The sequence below is a fragment of the Oreochromis niloticus genome, linkage group LG10, assembly GCF_001858045.2.
Source record: "Oreochromis niloticus isolate F11D_XX linkage group LG10, O_niloticus_UMD_NMBU, whole genome shotgun sequence".
Classification (NCBI taxonomy): Eukaryota; Metazoa; Chordata; class Actinopteri; order Cichliformes; family Cichlidae; genus Oreochromis; species Oreochromis niloticus.
Genome location: NC_031975.2, coordinates 33286253 through 33302894, shown reverse-complemented (window position 1 = coordinate 33302894; position 16642 = coordinate 33286253). Strand labels below are relative to the sequence as shown.

Below are 16642 nucleotides of genomic sequence, written 5' to 3'. Positions count from 1 at the left end.
ACTTGACTGACTCATGAATCATGATTCACAAGCCCAACTGACTCACTGACTCATCCCTGTTGCTGTTAGCAGCAACATATCTAGCTTATAATTAAAATTGTGGAGAAAAACACAACCAGGTGACCCTGAATCCTCCCTTAGTTATGCTGCAATAGACGTAGGCTGCCAGGGATTCCCATGATGCACTGGGTGTTTCTTCTTCACTCCCTATAGCTGTGTCCCAAAACGTCGACTGCATCCTTCGGAGGACCCAGCCTTCGCGGTCTACGTGGGCCGGGTCCTTCGAAGACCGAGAAGGCCGGAAGTGCAAGGCTGTGAAATTGGACGGTCCAGCCTTCAGATTTGCGTCACCGCTGTGTCGGTGGAGTTGAATAAACTCGGCCGTCTGCTCCTTGCTATCTAAAATATAACAGGACACTGGCGTAAATTCTCGACCGTCTCACACTTCTGTTTAATCATTTTTCTGTTTAACGTTTATTCAGCTGTGTGAAAATCCCGGAGGAACCCACCTGATGGATTAATAAAGTTTTATTTAATCTAATAATCTAATAACTTTGATCTCAGCCAACCCGATTTGCTCACAAACAAATAAAACACCGAAAAAAGGCAAACAATTAAATTTTTAAGTTATCCAAGTGACTTATATATCATGTTTAACCTGAGTAGTGAAAGACAGCGGGGGTCTGAAAACGATGCAGCCGGGAGTCCGCTGCTCTCGCCGGCTCGAGCGACCATTGAATCCCCCGGCTTGCTATCGAGCGGGTGGGTAACAGACGTCTCCGAAAACGTTGGCGCACTTTTGCAAATATGCGATGTCTTGATAAACCAAGCAGATATTTGAAGTTTACACAGCTACTTTCTCGCCTGAAAATATGTTAAAAGTTTATTTTGTGACCCAGAAAGATTAATAAGACTAATTTTAAAACTTAGTAGCGGCCGCCATTGTTGGCAGCTGAAATTTGGCTGGGCCGCGCTATGAATTCTGGGATATGGTGGGCCACGAAGGACACACCCGACCCATCCTTCAAATTCGGGGAAATGAAGGACACATTTGTCAGCCGCATTTGAAGGAGTCGACGAATTGGGACAGCCTTCGTCGCCTGGCTGTGACGTAATCGGCCTTCAAATGCGGCCTCCGGAGGATGCAGCCGACGTTTTGGGACACAGCTTATGTGTTAATAGACCTCTCTGCTGAATCATATCTGTTATTAATCTCTGTCTCTCTTCCACAGCATGTCTTTATCCTGTCTTCCTTCTCTCACCCCAACCGGTCGCAGCAGATGGCCCCGCCCCTCCCTGAGCCTGGTTCTGCTGGAGGTTTCTTCCTGTTAAAAGGGAGTTTTCCCTTCCCACTGTCGCCAAAGTGCTTGCTCATAAGGGGTCATTTGATTGTTGGGTTTTCTCTCTATCTATTATTGTAGGGTCTACTGTACAATATAAAGCGCCTTGAGGCGACTGTTGTGGTGATTTGGCGCTGAATAAATAAAATTGAATTGAATTGAAATACAGACAGTGTTTTGTGACAACTTCCTGTTATCCACTGCTTTTCCCCTGAGTTTCCCAGACATCAAACAACTGGCTCAAATCATACCTGACCTGCGAGCGAGTCCAAAGTTTGAACTGTCGGTCAAAGAGAGTTTGGCCATTCATTCGGAATGCCTCGCTTCCTGGTATTCCCAGCAGCAACGGTCATAGCGGCAGTGTCTTGCAGAAAAGACGGTGCCCTCATTGTTGTTGTCACACCACACCTCACAACTGTAGATTTTGCCACTCCTAGTATTGTAGGAGTTTCTCAAATTTTTTTTTTTTTTTCTGTTTTGGCAGATTAAGGATGGCTTATTTCACCTGCATGGAGAGCTCTTTTGACAGCATGATGTCTGTTCACAGCAAAATCTTTTATTTCATTGTTTTTGTTTGTTAACAACTTTGTCTCTATGAAAACTGTCAGTGTGACAACAGTAAAGAGAGCCTATAACACAATAACTTCAGCAAGTTCGAATGAATAAATAACTGATATAAATGTGCTGCGTCTCATTATGAGTGATAATCAGCACCACCTTCACCATTTGCATGTTTCATATTTGTGTGTTTGTCCAAAAGGAGGATTTTACACTACAAGCTCATGTCCAGCTATTCTGTGATCAGCTGCTGCTTCTGATTAGTAGACTAAAGGGTGGCACAGTGACGTCAGACCTGGTTTTCTGCTGGTTCACAGATGTGGGAACAGCTGGCAGAGCTGCTTCATGATGACATCAACGAGTCACACAAACAGGAACAAAGATGCAACACTTTCAGAACCTCGGGAGAAAATAAGTGAAGAATTTTATTTTCGATAATTCATCGATCAGTGATTTGTAGGAGGAAAAAAACCCTGTCACGTGACTTTGTGTTTTCCCTGCTAACAACATGGCTGCGGAGGATCTGCCGTCTGAGTTTGACGTGGTCATTCTGGGCACAGGTACTCCAACACCTGGTTTTAGGCCGTCTTCTGACCCGGACCATGTCGTGGCCGGGGCTCGGTCCGAAACATCCCGGGATCCCGGTGTAAACCGGACAAAACAGGGGTATGAGTAGGGATTAGCTTGCAGCTAACGGCCAATGCATTTTCAATAGCAGCGGCTAGCCGTTAACCCTCGGCCAGCGGTTAGCCCCTGGATACATACATAGACTCAGCGCCCATATGAGATATATTTAATAAATGTCTGATCAGTCATTGATCACTTTAATAGGCAGGACAGCGGCTGTTGGGCTGACGTTAACGTTAGGTCCTTTAGCTTTTATCACAGTTAGCTCGCAGTGCCGCTAACAGAGGCTAGCACTCCTAACGTCCATCTGTTTCTTATGGTTCGGAAGCTAACGGCTAGGCTAAGTGATGCTAACTGTGTTTGTGTGTCAGGATGAATCAGCTGTCTGTGTGATCGAGTTATGGTATCGGAACAGAACCACTGAACCACTTTGAGTCCTAATGATCGATAGTCAATATTTAGGGTTTACTTTCATAATTATCAGTAGTAAAGTGATCACATGTTATCAATAACCTGATCGATACAGGATCAGTGCCTTCTTCTCTCCTTATCTCCTGTCCTTCATTTGTCTCCTCGTTTGTTTCCCTCATCTACTTGTTTCCTTTTTCTTTCCAAGTTCCTTGTTTCCTTTCTTCCGTTTTCTGACCTTGTTTCCTTGTCTCCTGCTCTTGTTTCTGTCCTGTCCTTGTTGTTTCTCCTTGTTCCCTCTCCTCCATTCCCTGTTTTCTTTCCTTGTTTCTTCTCTCCTTGTGTCCTCCTCTCATGTAACTTCTTGTCTCTTTTCCTTGTTTTTCTTCCTAATTTTGCCTCCTAGACGTCTTTTTGTCTCCTCTCCTTCTGCTCTGTCCTTATTGTTTCTCCTTGTTCATTTCCTCCTCTGGTATCTCTCTTTGTTTTGTCTCCTAGACTTTTCTCCTTGTTTCCTTTCCTGTTATTATTGATGATAGATTTTGTGTGCAGGTTATGCTGAGGCCTGGTTTCTGTCTCCTTGTTTCCTTTCCTAGCTTTTCCTCCTTATGTCCCCTCATTCCTGTTGCCTGCTGCTGCTTATTGATTATTGATTATTGATTGTGTGATCAGGTCTTGCTGAGTCGGTGGTGGCAGCCGCGTGTTCCAGAGTTGGACAGAGGGTTCTTCACGTTGACAGGTCATTACTTATTCATCAAGAACACTTACTGATCAATAGTCAGTGTTGTCAATCACAGAATGTTTTCAAAGGTGAGGTAAAAATCAATAAGTATCTGCTGAACTGATGTATTTGTATATTGATAACTGAGGGCGTTGCTATAGAAACGCCTTCACATTACAGCAATAAAATATTTTATCAGAGATAGATCAATCAGTTAGATCAATTTACTGATGTCAGAGTGTCAGAATAAGAGCATAGAGCGATGCTTTTATTGCGAAAGTGACAGCTTCCTGTGTGTCTTTAGGCGGAGCTACTATGCAGCCAATTGGGCGAGCTTCACCTTCAACGCTCTGCTCACCTGGATACAGGAGATTCAAGTAAGCGTTACTGGTTGTCAGGTTGTTGATCTGGTGGGCGGGGCCAGATGCCCAACAGGAAGTCATCAGTGACAGTTTCCTGTGTGTTTGTAGGCAGAGTCTCTGTCAGAGGAGGTCCAGGATCGGTCGAGCTTGGTGGAAGAAGGGGAGGAGCTGATCTACCTGTCAGGCTCAGACTCCGCCTCCATCAGTAACCTGCAGGTGTTCTGCTACGTCAGGTAAACTCCTGCATACCTGTAAGGTCACATCAGTCAGAGATCAGTTTATTGATTAAGGTATCGATACGTCTCAGTGAGGAAGCCGAGGAGGAGGAGGAGCCTGCAAACACCACAGAAGAAGAAGAGGCGGGAGCAGCAGGTGAAGGCGCCGCTAAAGAGCCATCAGAGACCGAATCAGCAGGTCTGTCTGATATTGATCCCTTTTTGATCCTGTATCGACTCTCTGAGCTTTGATTAGCAGGTTTTAAACCAATCAGCTCTTTCAGGTTCAAAAGAAGAAGAAGCAGGTGAGGCCGCTGAGGGAGACGAGCAGGTGAGGAAGAGCAGCCCTCCCCTGACATTCACATCAATTCCTGATTGGCCAGCTCCGAACAATAATAACTGCTTACTTCCTCCAATCACAGGCTGCTCAGGAACAGGGGGAGGAGCCAAAAGCGGATCAGCCACAGCCCTCTGCTCCTCCCAGCCAATCAGAGCCAACCAGGAAGAAAATCAGCTACACCCAGCTGGTAAAGGAAGGACGCCGGTTCAACATCGACCTGGTTTCTAAGGTAACGTGACATCAGCACAGCAAAGGACGGTCCTCTCGGCCAATCGTGTCCCTCGGTGTATCCCACTGCTTTCTGATTGGTTGTTTGACCCGAGCTCCATGTGCTTCATCTTCATCTCCCTCCAGCTCATGTACTCTCGCGGCTCATTGGTTGACCTGCTCATCAAATCAAACGTCAGTCGCTATGCAGAGTTCAAGAACGTGACCAGGATACTGACCTATCGCCACGGCAGCGTGGAGCAGGTACGATCAGCTTCTGTCTTTGTGTGTCAGTCATGTCTGCATGAGAACGACAGAAACAACAGTCGCACTCAGACGAGTGAAATCAAGACAACAAACACAGGTGTCATCATGTCAGCACCTGCTCTGAAAGGTCGAAACTCTTCACAAGCTGCTGCAAACATGCAGCTCAGACTGAGAGGGATCATATTTGAAGGACAGACAGCAGACCTGCGAGCGAGAGCTCTCTTCAGACAGGTGTGATGAACCAGGGCTGTTTGATCCCACAGGTAGAAATCAGAGTCACAGCCTCGTACTGGAAGCATTTTACTCTGTTGTGTGAAGTACTTTCTCTATGTTCGTGTAGGAAACAAAGTAAATGTTGAGGTGAAGTAGGTCTTAAATGGTTTTGGCATCGACCTGTGAGAGTGGCAGCTGTGTCGCCTCCACGTTTGGCTCAGTGATGGTGTGGTGCCAGTGACCGGGCTTCTCTTTGCTGAGCTCAGAGGTCTGTCGTCTGTCAGAGACGGGTTTGTTCAGAGGTCTGTGAGGGTGGTCTCGGCCTGGGCAGCTAAGTTTGGTTGACCTGCGCAGGCTGTTGTATAAGAGTCAAACCGTTAAACTGCACACTGATGACAGCAGCTAACCTAGCAGCTTCTGTCGGGAATGAATTAGATAAATAATAAACACCTGTCTGTGTTTACCTGTCTGCGCTCACCTGTCTGCGTTCACCTGTCTGTGTTCACCTGTCTGTGTTCACCTGTCTGTGTTCACCTGTCTGTGTTTACCTGTCTGCGCTCACCTGTCTGTGCTCACCTGTCTGCGTTTACTTGTCTGCGCTCACCTGTCTGTGTTTACCTGTCTGCGTTTACCTGTCTGCGTTTACCTGTCTGCGTTTACCTGTTTGTGCTCACCTGTCTGCGTTTACCTGTCTGTGTTCACCTGTCTGTGTTCACCTGTCTGTGTTTACCTGTTTGTGCTCACCTGTCTGCGCTCACCTGTCTGCGCTCACCTGTCTGTTTTTAGGGCTGCCACAAACAATTATTTTGATAGTCGACTAGTCACTGATTATTTCTGCGATTAGTCGACTAATCGGATCATGCATCCATTGGACGTAAAGCGTACAGCTTATTGCACCAGCAGCATCTGCTCTTATATAACTATCATTAGCTTACAGCTTGAAGTGTGTAAGGTCTGTGCTAACTAAACATAAAGACTAGATGATAGTTTATTAAATTTTAATGAAATTTGCAGATTGTTTCAGTGAAGTTTAATAAACTCAGCCGTCTGCTCCTTGCTGTCTAAAATATAACAGGACACCGGAGTATATTCTCGAGCATCTCACACTTCTGATAATCAGCTGTCTGCTTGATGTTTATTCAGCTGTGTAAAAACTATAACTTTAATCTCCGCCAAACCGATTTACTCAGGAACAAATAAAACACTGAAAAAAGCCAAACAATAACATTTTAAGTTATCTAAGTGACTTATATATCATGTTTAACCTGAGTAGCCAAAGATGGCGGTGGGTTTGAAAACGATTTGCCGGGAGTCCGGTGTTCTCACCGGCTCTAGTGAGCCTTGCCCCCGGCTCGCTATCGAGCTGGTGGGTAACAGACGTCTCTGAAAACGTCGGAGCGCTTTTGAAAATATGTGATGTCTTCATAAACCAAGCAGATATTTGAGGTTTACACAGCTACTTTCTCGCCTGAAAATATCGTAAAAGTTTATTTTGTGACCCAGAAAGAATAATGAGAGTATTACTAAAACTAACTAGCTGCCGCCATTGTTGGAAACTGAGCAGGGCCGCGCTATGAATTCTGGGACACTGCTTCTTCTTCTTCGGGGTTTAACGGCAGCTGGCATCCTTGTACATGCAGTGCTGCCATCTTCTGTTTCAGTCTGTTATTACACTCTTAAATCCTACTACTTATTCCTGCGTCTTTTGGGATCTTACAAAGCTTCAAACGACGCGTCGACTATTAAATTAGTCATCAACAATTTTGATGGTCGACGTAATCGTGACTAGTCGACTAATCGTGGCAGCCCTACTGTGTTTACCTGTCTGTGCTCACCTGTCTGCGCTCATCTGTCTGTCAGGTGCCCTGCAGCAGAGCTGACGTGTTTGCGAGCCGTCAGCTGTCTGTGGTTGAAAAGAGGAAGTTGATGCGTTTCCTGACTTCCTGTGTGGAGGAGACGGAGGAGCACCAAGGTGAGATGCCTCACCTGTCCACCTGCTGACATCATAAGGTCACTCTTACTAACATCAGAGGATTGTGGGTAATGATGCACTTCCTCCCCATCCTCCAGCTTACAACGGTCGGCCATATTTGGAGTTCCTTCGCGAGCAGCAGCTGGGTGACAACCTGCAGCACTTCCTGCTTCACTCCATTGCCATGGTGACAGAAGACACACTCACCAAGGTGGGGCTCGCCTCCACGCGCCACTTCCTGCGCTGCCTGGGTCGCTATGGCAACACTCCCTTTCTCTTTCCTGTGTACGGACTTGGAGAGATTCCCCAGTGTTTCTGCAGGTAAGAACCAGTATTACAGTACTACTGTCAGTGAGTACTACTCTGCTCAGCTAGCAGGCTACTATGCGCCCTGAGCCCTGGGGGAGTCGTCCAGAGCTCACCTGTTGCGAGAACTGTTTGATTTCTGATGTGTTGAGTGTGACGTGGACGTGATGAAGCCACCAGAGTGACAAACGTGGTGAGTAACAGGTTACAGGTAACCAGGTACGTTGGTCAGGTGTCCGGGGAGGATCCGTCCTGAGTCTCAGCTCTGTTCTTTATTCTTCTGCAGGAGCAGCTCTGCATGATTCACGGGTCATAATAATCTTTCTTTGTCTGATGCTGGGCCTCTGTGCAGCTCGGGTGTGAAACCAGCTGCTTTAGCCCACTTCATTCTGATTGGACAGCTTCTGGAAGCCTGCAGAGGGGCAGCAGCCAGTGCTGGCTCATGAGCTGATTTTATTTGTGTGATTATTTTAGTTTCATTAGCAGCTTTTTTCAGATGGAAACAGATGCTGAGCGGGCTCAGAGCAAAGGTCAAAGGTCATGTGACAGATGCTGTTATCACACCTACACACACACACACAGATTCCTGATTAAAGGAAAACAGAGCACTGTGTGTGTGATTTGGCTCGGCATCAAATAAATGAGAACACACACACACAGACACGCTGTAATTAACACATGATGACACATTGATGTTACGTGTGTGTGTTAGCTCTGCATGAGAAGGTCGACACAATCTCTCTCACACACACTTACAGCTGAGTGGAATGTGTGTGTGTGTGTGTGTTTAATGGGAGCCCTTTGCTCTGATTTATGGAGCAGCTGTAATTTCATTATGTTATTAATCTGTGGCGGTGTTGGAGGGGGAGGGGCCAGTAATACAGACAGACAATTGGCTGAGACACCAAGGTAACCATACCCTCAGACATCCTGCTCCTTAATTCTTAATACTGCCTTAATAAAACTTTTATTTTGAAAGTCTTGCTGGAGGTCAAGAAGTGCGCGTGGTGTCCACATACTTGTGCACAGACAGGTCACATGTTCTCCTGCGTGCTGATTGGCTGCTTTGTTGTTGTGTGTTTCAGGATGAGTGCTGTGTTTGGAGGGATCTACTGCCTGAGACACTCGGTCAGCTGCCTGATCGTGGACAAGGACTCCAACAGGTACACCTGCCGTACCTGCAGTACTGTGGTACTGTCGGTGCTCTGTATAATTCTGTAGTACTGGTACTGCTCTCTGTAGTACTACAGCCAGCACTCGGATCGACTTGGTTTTTAGGGTTTTGCCTAAGATAGCTGGTAGTACTGGTACTGGGTACTTTATTAGTACCTACTCAGCCGGGGATCCAAGTGAGGTGAGTCAAGCTGACAGTGTGATGTCATCAGACTGTGAGTGATGTCACTGAGTCACAAGAGCAACTCCATCACTAGAATCAAACCTCCTAGTAGAGCGCAGTAGAGTAGACTGTGACTGACAGGTGAGAGGTCTCAGACTCAGCTTCCTGTCGGGCTGGCGTTTGGCCTTCACTTCCTCCCGTCTGTTCTCTGCTCTGTTTAAAGTCTCGCTCATCATTAACCTGCGCCGCGTCATGCTGGTCATGCAAACAGCACTTCCTGTGGCATTTCAAATTAAATGTTTGTGATTGGATGTTTCAGGAGAAACTTTTCATTTGTTTCTTATACTTCACAGTTTTTCAAATCTAAAGTTGACAGAGAGAAAAACCAGAGTTATAAAATCAAACATGGAGGTGAGGAAATATGTGTTTACATCAAAGTCTCCATGGTTTTTCTCCATGGTAACACACACACACGTGCATCATGCTAACCTGCAGGGTGTGTTCGTTAGGTTTGGCCACACCCCCGAGCGTGTCTGGAGCTCCAGCTTTTAATTGGCCGCTGCTGTGAATCACTTCCTGCTTAGTTATTATCATTTGTGTTTAACCTTTAACTTAATTAAAGGCTGAACAAACAGCACTGATCACACAGGCTGCCACGGCAACCACTCTGTGTGTGTGTGTGTGTGTGTGTGTGTGTGTGTGTGTGTGTGTGAGTGAGAGAGAGAGAGGAACCTTCCTGTGCTGAGCTGTGATTGGACGATAATTTATGATCAGTAAAATATTCAATTTATGGAGAGGAAATGAACATCATAATTTAACCTCTGAGGCTCTTCATCAGCCCCCGGCCGCCTCCCCCTCCCCCTCCTGTCTGATAGATGACTCCTCTCTGCACGCTTCCCTCCCTCTCTCTCTCTCTCTATCAGTGTCTCTCTATCATTGTTTGCAGCCTCGTCAGTTTTCTGATTAAATGATTGATTGACAGGCAGGTTTGTATATGGAAGGTCACACATGCACAGACACACACACACAGACACGGCCTGTTAGCCTGTTAGCATCCCTCCATGTGACTTCCCTCCTGGTAAATTAAAGTTATAAATCACAGGCTGCAGTAATCAGATTACTCTGGGTCAGCTGTTGGTTTCCTGTGTTTGTTCAGATTAAATCCGTCTCGTCTGTACTGAACCACAGACGACCGTATGAAGCTAAAATCAGACAGATTGTCGGTGGACTGTGTGTTCTGATGTTTGCATCATTTCCTGCAGTGATGACAGAGCTCATTTTTACTCTGCACTGGTTCAAATGTAACCAGTCTGTCAGTCGCTCAACTGGGTTTAGCTGAAAATCTTAAATGAGACAGATTCTTAATGGAGTTCTGAACTGTGTAGCTGGTGTTTCATGGTTTCCTCCTGGGAGCTTCAGTTTGATGATGAGAAAACGTCAGAAACGTTTCAGTTACATCTGAAAACCGATCATTGTGACTGATGATCCCGTCTGGTTGTTGTTCGTTACTGAGACTGTAGAGTAAAAATGCAGCTCTGACTGTGTGTGTGTGTGTGTGCAGGTTATGGATGAGGCCCGTGTGCATCATTATTCGCAGTAATTGGGTGGAGCTGTGTGGAGGCGGCCTTGAGAGGCTGCAGAGTGGAGCAGGTCGATCCATCATGGTCGCCCTGAGCCCGGCGCTCATTATGACTGCGGTTATCATCAGTGTTTTAATAAAGCGGGCTGAGCGGGTCACTGCGCGTCTCGAGGACGACTCCGAGTTCTTAAAGTCTCAAACTTCATAAAGCAGTTCATTATTTATCTGCTGCCTCACAGTCAGGCTGTCCCACTGCACCCAGGTGGTTACAGCTTATACTTATTTATCTAATAAGTTAATTGTCTGTCAGCAGTTCAGCTCCTGTGTCAGGTGATGATGTCATAGCGTCATCATTAAGCTGGTCTGTTATGAACCCACGTCTGAGAATAATAACAGGAAACATGATGCTGTAAACATGTTTAGTCTAACACCGACTCACTTCCTGCTTCCTGTTTCAGTTCAAAGGTCAGTGTCAGGATTAAAGTCAGCCAGTGGTTGGTGTATAAAGTCATGTGACCCTCGTCAGGACCACGTGCTCGGTGGTCTGATCGGTGACATCGCGGCATGTCTGCTGTTGTTTCAGGTGTAAGGCGGTGATTGACAGCCGAGGGCAGCGAATCAGCTGCAGCCATTTTGTGGTGGAGGACGGCTTTGTGGGGGCAGACCGGAAGGTGGCCACACCCACCAGGTCAGTATCAGCCAATCACTGATTTCTGATTGTTGATGAGATCTAATGTATCTAAATGTGTGTGTGTGTGTGTGTGTGTCTGTGTGTGTGTGTGTGTGTGTTTGCAGGTTGCTGAGCAGAGCCGTCCTGATCACCGACGCCTCCGTCCTGCCTGGTGACTCGGAGCAGCAGGTACGTCTGATCAGCACTGAACAAACATCAAAGCGAAGCAGCACCTGGTGTCACCTCCACGCTCACAGGGGGCGGAGTCTGTGCAGCATTCAGATGACATCATCAGCCTGTAGAGTGATGTCATCACTGACGCATTGCTGGATGAATGTTGATTATTGTCTGACCCTGTCTACACACGCTCAGACCCGCCCTCTGCTCTCTGCAGGTGTCTCTGGTCACGGTTCCTCCGACAGACGGGCGCCCGGCGGTGAACATGGTGGAGCTGAGCCCGTCCACCATGACCTGCATACCTGGGACCTGTGAGTTCACCTGTTGTGTGTAGCTCACAGCACATAAAACACAAACTCTCGGGTCGTCCTCAGCCTCGCGTCAGCAGGTCGTCTTCCTCTGACTCCGTCTGTACCAACATGGTTTATTATGTTAAACCCCAACACTTTACCCAGAATGCACTCTGTGAAGCTGTGACTGTGATGCTCACAGCTGGATGCAGAGACCAGGCTCAGTGCTCAGAAACTGATCTGGGTTCAGTTTTAGCAGAGGTTAGGCTGATTCTCAGGTGCAGCTGTGCTGGACCGATGAAAGTCAGTCAGCCAATCACAGCAGCTCGGAGCATGTAGCCCTGCTGCAGGTCAAACTGAGCTTCAGAGGAAGCAGGAGTCAGTGTTTCTCTGAGTTTATAGAGGAACCGTCACTGAGGTCAAAGGACAGTGGACTGACTGCTTTGAGCTGATCGGGAGGAAACAGGAAGTCACGTAACCCCTCGTTAGGAGCCGGGTCAGCAGAAGAGCATCTGTTGAAGCAGACGTGGTCCAGCAGCAGCCGACCACAGCAGCCCTCCTGTCACAGGAACAGGAAACAGCTGCAGCTCACAGACAGCAGAAGATGGAGGAGCGTCTCCTGCTGCGCTCAGACGGCTGCCTCAGAGCGAGGAGGAGACGCTCTGCTTCCTGCTTCAGGATGAAGAGTGAGGATGATGATGCTGACGTCCTTCAGCGTCCTTGAAGAGAAACGGCTGAATCCTCCACAGAAACACTGATTAATGACCATCACACACACACACACACACCAGGAGTGTGTGTGTGTGAGACTGTGTGTTCCGCCTGTCAAATCATCTTCTTCTTCTTCTTGTGCTGATGCTGCACTGTGATTGGTTACTGAGTCAGTGGGCTTGAACTCTTTAAAACAAAACACCATCGATCTAAAGACGCCGCCTCCGTGTTTATTTTCCCAGAGGAGCCAGAGAAACCACAGGAAATGATCTGTGAGGCCCCAGTGAAACAACCAATCACCTGTGAGCAGATTCGGTTACCGCGGTGATAATGAGCTCTTAGACTGAAGGTCAGAATAAACCTGCGTCAAGACACAGAAACGAACGACAGCTCTGTCTGCCCGAGCATCCTGATCTCAGTTACACCTGACAGACACACACCTGACAGACACACACCTGAGGGTCACACATGACCTGACAGACACACACCTGAGGGTCACACATGACAGACACACACATGACAGACACACACCTGACAGACACACACCTGAGGGTCACACCTGTCCCCAGGTGTCAGGTTTCTGTCAGTGGTCCTTCAGTGTTTCACCGTCTCTCTGATGATGTCTGTCTTTGTTGTATCCTTGTTAAAAGGAGCTTTTACTCGAGTACTTCAGTACTTTGAGTACTTTGAGTTTCAGTGGGGGTCACGTGACTCAGAAGACTTTAAACCATGCTTTTTCTGTCTGTTTAGATCTGGTTCACCTCACCTGTCAGTCGGTTGGCTCCGCCTACGAAGACCTGTCGCCAGTGGTAACCAGGATGTTCTGCATGGCAGAGTGTCAAGACGAAGGTAACACACACACGCACACACACACACACACACAGCCTGGGTGAACCCAGACCTGCAGCTGCAGGGATGCACTCAGAGGCTGCTGGTTGGTTCCCAGTAAAACCAGTCAGACTGACTCTGGTTACAATAAAAACACTCAACTATTTATTTTAATACAGTTTCAGATCTTTGAACGTCACAGAAAATCTGTTTAAATACCACAAGGACAGAGAAGTTACGCTTTACTTTGAAAATCCGAACTTCTAAAAACCCCACACCCGCTTGTAGTGTTTGTAGTGTTTGTAGTGTTTGTCGCTGCTGTTTTCTGCTGTTTGGGTAAAATTCGCTGATTTTTGAATGGAGTTTGGTCCAGATTGACGTTGCGTTTTCAGACATATTATGAGTAAAAACTGAATTCTCCTGGTCGGTGCAGAGCGATCGTTAACCCTTTCATCACTGCAGTCATGTGACCTGATACTGCACAGACGTGAACGCTCAGTGAGTCTTTGTGTCCTGATAACTTTGTCTCCTCCCTGACCTCCTCCTCTTCTTCTTGTTCTTCTCTTTAATTCATTCATCACCTTCTTCTTCTGTGGTTTTAATTATAAGCAGAACACAGTAGCAGTGAGGATGGATGGATGCAGGTGCAGAGAGATTCATCACAGCTGATGAGGGAGGAGGAGGGAAGCGCCTCTGTCATGTTCCTGTTAAACTTCCTGCTTCATTTACATCTTTTATTCGATTAAGTTTTGATTTATTGTAAAGTCTCAGGACGCGTCTCTGACACTGGACAGACGTTAGAGGCATGAACACATTAAATTAGAGTTTGCTGGTCCAGGATTGGATGGTGTACTGTCTACATTATAACATTTCCTTTCCTTTGAAAACATCCCGACTCGTGTTCTTCTGCTGTAACACATTAGTGAACCGTGCTGTGGCGGAGGTTTTTTCTTCTATGATCTGAAGTTTTTAATCTAATTATGTCCGTCTGCAGAAAACCGTCCAGCTGTCCTTTGGTGTCTGTACTTCAACATGGCCGATGGTTCCGGGGTGGAGCCTGAAGGTCACGACCTCCCGTCTAACGTGTACGTGTGCTCCGGCCCAGATGGCGCTCTGGGACACGAACACGCCATCAAACAGGTGAGACGTACCTTTTAGGCCGTGGTCCTCCTTCAGGTCGTGTTTGATGAATAAAAGTTTCTCTTTGTTCACGCAGCTGTGTGTCGGGGGAGGGGCAAACACGCACACACATGCCTGTTTGCTGCTAGATTATCAGCTAGCTAGCTAGCTTCCAGAGACGCATATATAAATATAGGGTTAGCTGTAGGCCTGCACAATAAATCTAAAATTTATTGTCATCGCGATATCAGCCTGTGCGATGGGCCCATCGCAAAAGACGGCGTAAACTGCGATAATTGGGTACCTTAAAATGTTTACACACGTACTTTAAATAATTTACCAATCAAAGAAACCCCTTTACACATTTGACCAGTCGAATAGAGCCCTTCACGGCATTAACCAATCAAATGGATTAGAGGCCCGCCTCCTACGTAGGTGGGGAGCGAACAACGCTGCAGCAACAAGTCAGAGTTGTAATGGCTGAGAGCGAGACGCATGACGAGAACGCTACTGACTATGAACTCGTGCCTAAAAAAAGAAAAATAGTACCTCGCTTATTTGGAGGTACTTTGGATTTGATAAAGACGACGTTCTCCAAACACAGGTACTCTGCAAAACTTGCCAAACACTAGTGGCAACCACCAGAGGAAACACGACTAATCTCCACCATCATCTTCAATACAACCACAGAGAACTGTTTGAAGAGTTCCAGAAAGACAGGGCTAGCCAAACAGAGGTTGCTAATGTTAAGACAAAGAGCACAGCAGTCCAACAGCCGTCTCTGTATCCGAGTTTTTCAAGTGGAAATGTCGAAGCGCTACAAAGAAATAACAGAGGCCATTACACATTTTTTGGCTAAAGACATGATGCCTATAAATACAGTTAGCAGAGAGGGCTTCACCAGTCTGATACATAAAGTGGACCGGAGATACCGCATCCCCTCACAAAACTACTTTTCCCATGTTGCCATTCCACAAATGTACGAAACATGCCGCAAGACCGTCATGTTTGAACTGAGCCAAGCTGAAAACTGCACAAGCACTACAGTAAAGTTTCCTCTCCAGTGTTGACTTACATCATAACTCCTTGGTGAGTGGTAAAATGATGAACAACTGCATTGAGATCATTTGCAGTATAATTTAAGTTATGTTTATTTAAAACTGATTACAGAGACCGGGAAGGATGTCTTTCAGAATTCAAGCCTCAGAAATTTTTTTATGGGGGCAATGTTTCAATGTTAAAGTGCACTTTGTTGTTACACTGCTAATACAGCAGCTTTCTTTAAATAAAACTGTTGCAGTAAAACAGAAATTATGTATTCATTTTTCCTTTTTTTTTTGCTATTTATTTTATCGCAAGTCATATCGTTATCGCAATATTGATCACAGTTATCGCACATCGCAGGTTTTCCTAATATCGTGCAGCCCTAGTTAGCTGTGTATCAGGCTGTAAGCATGTTCATTTTAACATGGGAGTCTGTGGGACTGACTCAGTGCTGCCCCTGCTGGGACGTCAGAGGAACTGCAGGCGCTTCCTGTAATGTTTACGTTTGATTCTTTGTTTTCAGGCTGAGTCGATTTTCCTGAAGATTCTCCCCGAGGAGGAGTTCTGTCCTCCTGCTCCGAACCCCGAGGACATCATCTACGATGGGGAGAACACCTCCCCCACCTCCATAGGAGAGGAGGAGGAGGAGGAGGGGTTAACAGCAGCAGGGGGGGAAGGGGAGGAGAAACAGCAGGAGCAGCAGGAGGAGGAGACGAGCCTTCAGCCTGAGGAGTAACCTGTAGATATAAAGTGTAAAGACCTCCTGCAGTGCATTGTGGGTAAAAGTTGCCTTTTTTATTTTTCTATGATTTCTGCTGTTTTTCTGTTTTATTTAAAAACTCAATAAAGCCTCAACATGAAGACACGCCTCTGGCTCTGATTGGCTGTCACACACAGGGTCACACAGGACGTCTCTGCCAAAGGCTTCAGTCAAGCAGCGAAGCCACGCCCCCACACAGACTGAAGCCAAGCACACCTGAAACAGGAAGTTTACCTGGCAGCTGCAGCTGTGATCAGACTCAGCTGTTGTTGTTTATTGTAACAGCTGTTTGTTTGTAAACAGGCCTCTGTGAAGCCTTCCAGATGTTTCTGCTCATGTTAATAAGCTCCTCTGTGAAGTCAGCCGGCGTCTGCTAATAAAACGTTTGTACCACATGATGGCGCCGCGCGTTGACCTGTCATTATGAACATGATCATAAAAGCTACTCAACCAGGTGAGCTGCAGCTTCAGGGCTCTGATTGGACCCTGAGCACAGGTGATCTTTCAGGTTTACAGCTCAAAGTCTGACCTCATGACCTCAGAAACTGCTGTTCAAACATTTCAGGGACGTGCTCTTGTTACCCACAATCCC

The 16642-nt window shown here is 46.7% G+C and overlaps 1 protein-coding gene across 2 annotated transcripts; it reads left to right on the top strand.

Moving 5' to 3' along the window:
* The first annotated feature begins 2188 nt into the window (after positions 1 to 2188).
* Positions 2189 to 16448, top strand: chm (CHM Rab escort protein). Of its 2 annotated transcripts, XM_019363756.2 has the most exons (18): positions 2189 to 2458; positions 3606 to 3672; positions 3959 to 4031; positions 4125 to 4249; positions 4324 to 4430; positions 4516 to 4562; positions 4654 to 4800; positions 4926 to 5042; positions 7119 to 7230; positions 7329 to 7551; positions 8622 to 8699; positions 11035 to 11139; positions 11247 to 11310; positions 11516 to 11609; positions 13050 to 13148; positions 14122 to 14267; positions 15814 to 16065; positions 16188 to 16448. In XM_019363756.2, the coding sequence occupies exons 1-17, from the start codon at positions 2407 to 2409 to the stop codon at positions 16024 to 16026; spliced, it is 1869 nt and encodes a 622-aa protein (XP_019219301.1). In that variant the 5' UTR covers positions 2189 to 2406; the 3' UTR covers positions 16027 to 16065; positions 16188 to 16448. The 2 variants fall into 2 exon arrangements, with proteins under 2 accessions (XP_019219301.1, XP_005461830.3); XM_005461773.4 differs by having other exon boundaries at positions 15814 to 16445.
* Positions 16449 to 16642: the final 194 nt, after the last annotated feature.

What these genes read in the sequence shown, in the direction of transcription:
- chm (XM_019363756.2), top strand. Translation starts at nt 2,407, where the DNA reads ATGGCTGCGGAGGATCTGCCGTCTGAGTTTGACGTGGTCATTCTGGGC. An exon ending in AAGGTGGCCACACCCACCAG is followed by an intron (nt 11,140 to 11,246) that starts GTCAGTATCAGC and finishes GTGTGTTTGCAG; the next exon opens with GTTGCTGAGCAGAGCCGTCC. An exon ending in GACCTGCATACCTGGGACCT is followed by an intron (nt 11,610 to 13,049) that starts GTGAGTTCACCT and finishes CTGTCTGTTTAG; the next exon opens with ATCTGGTTCACCTCACCTGT.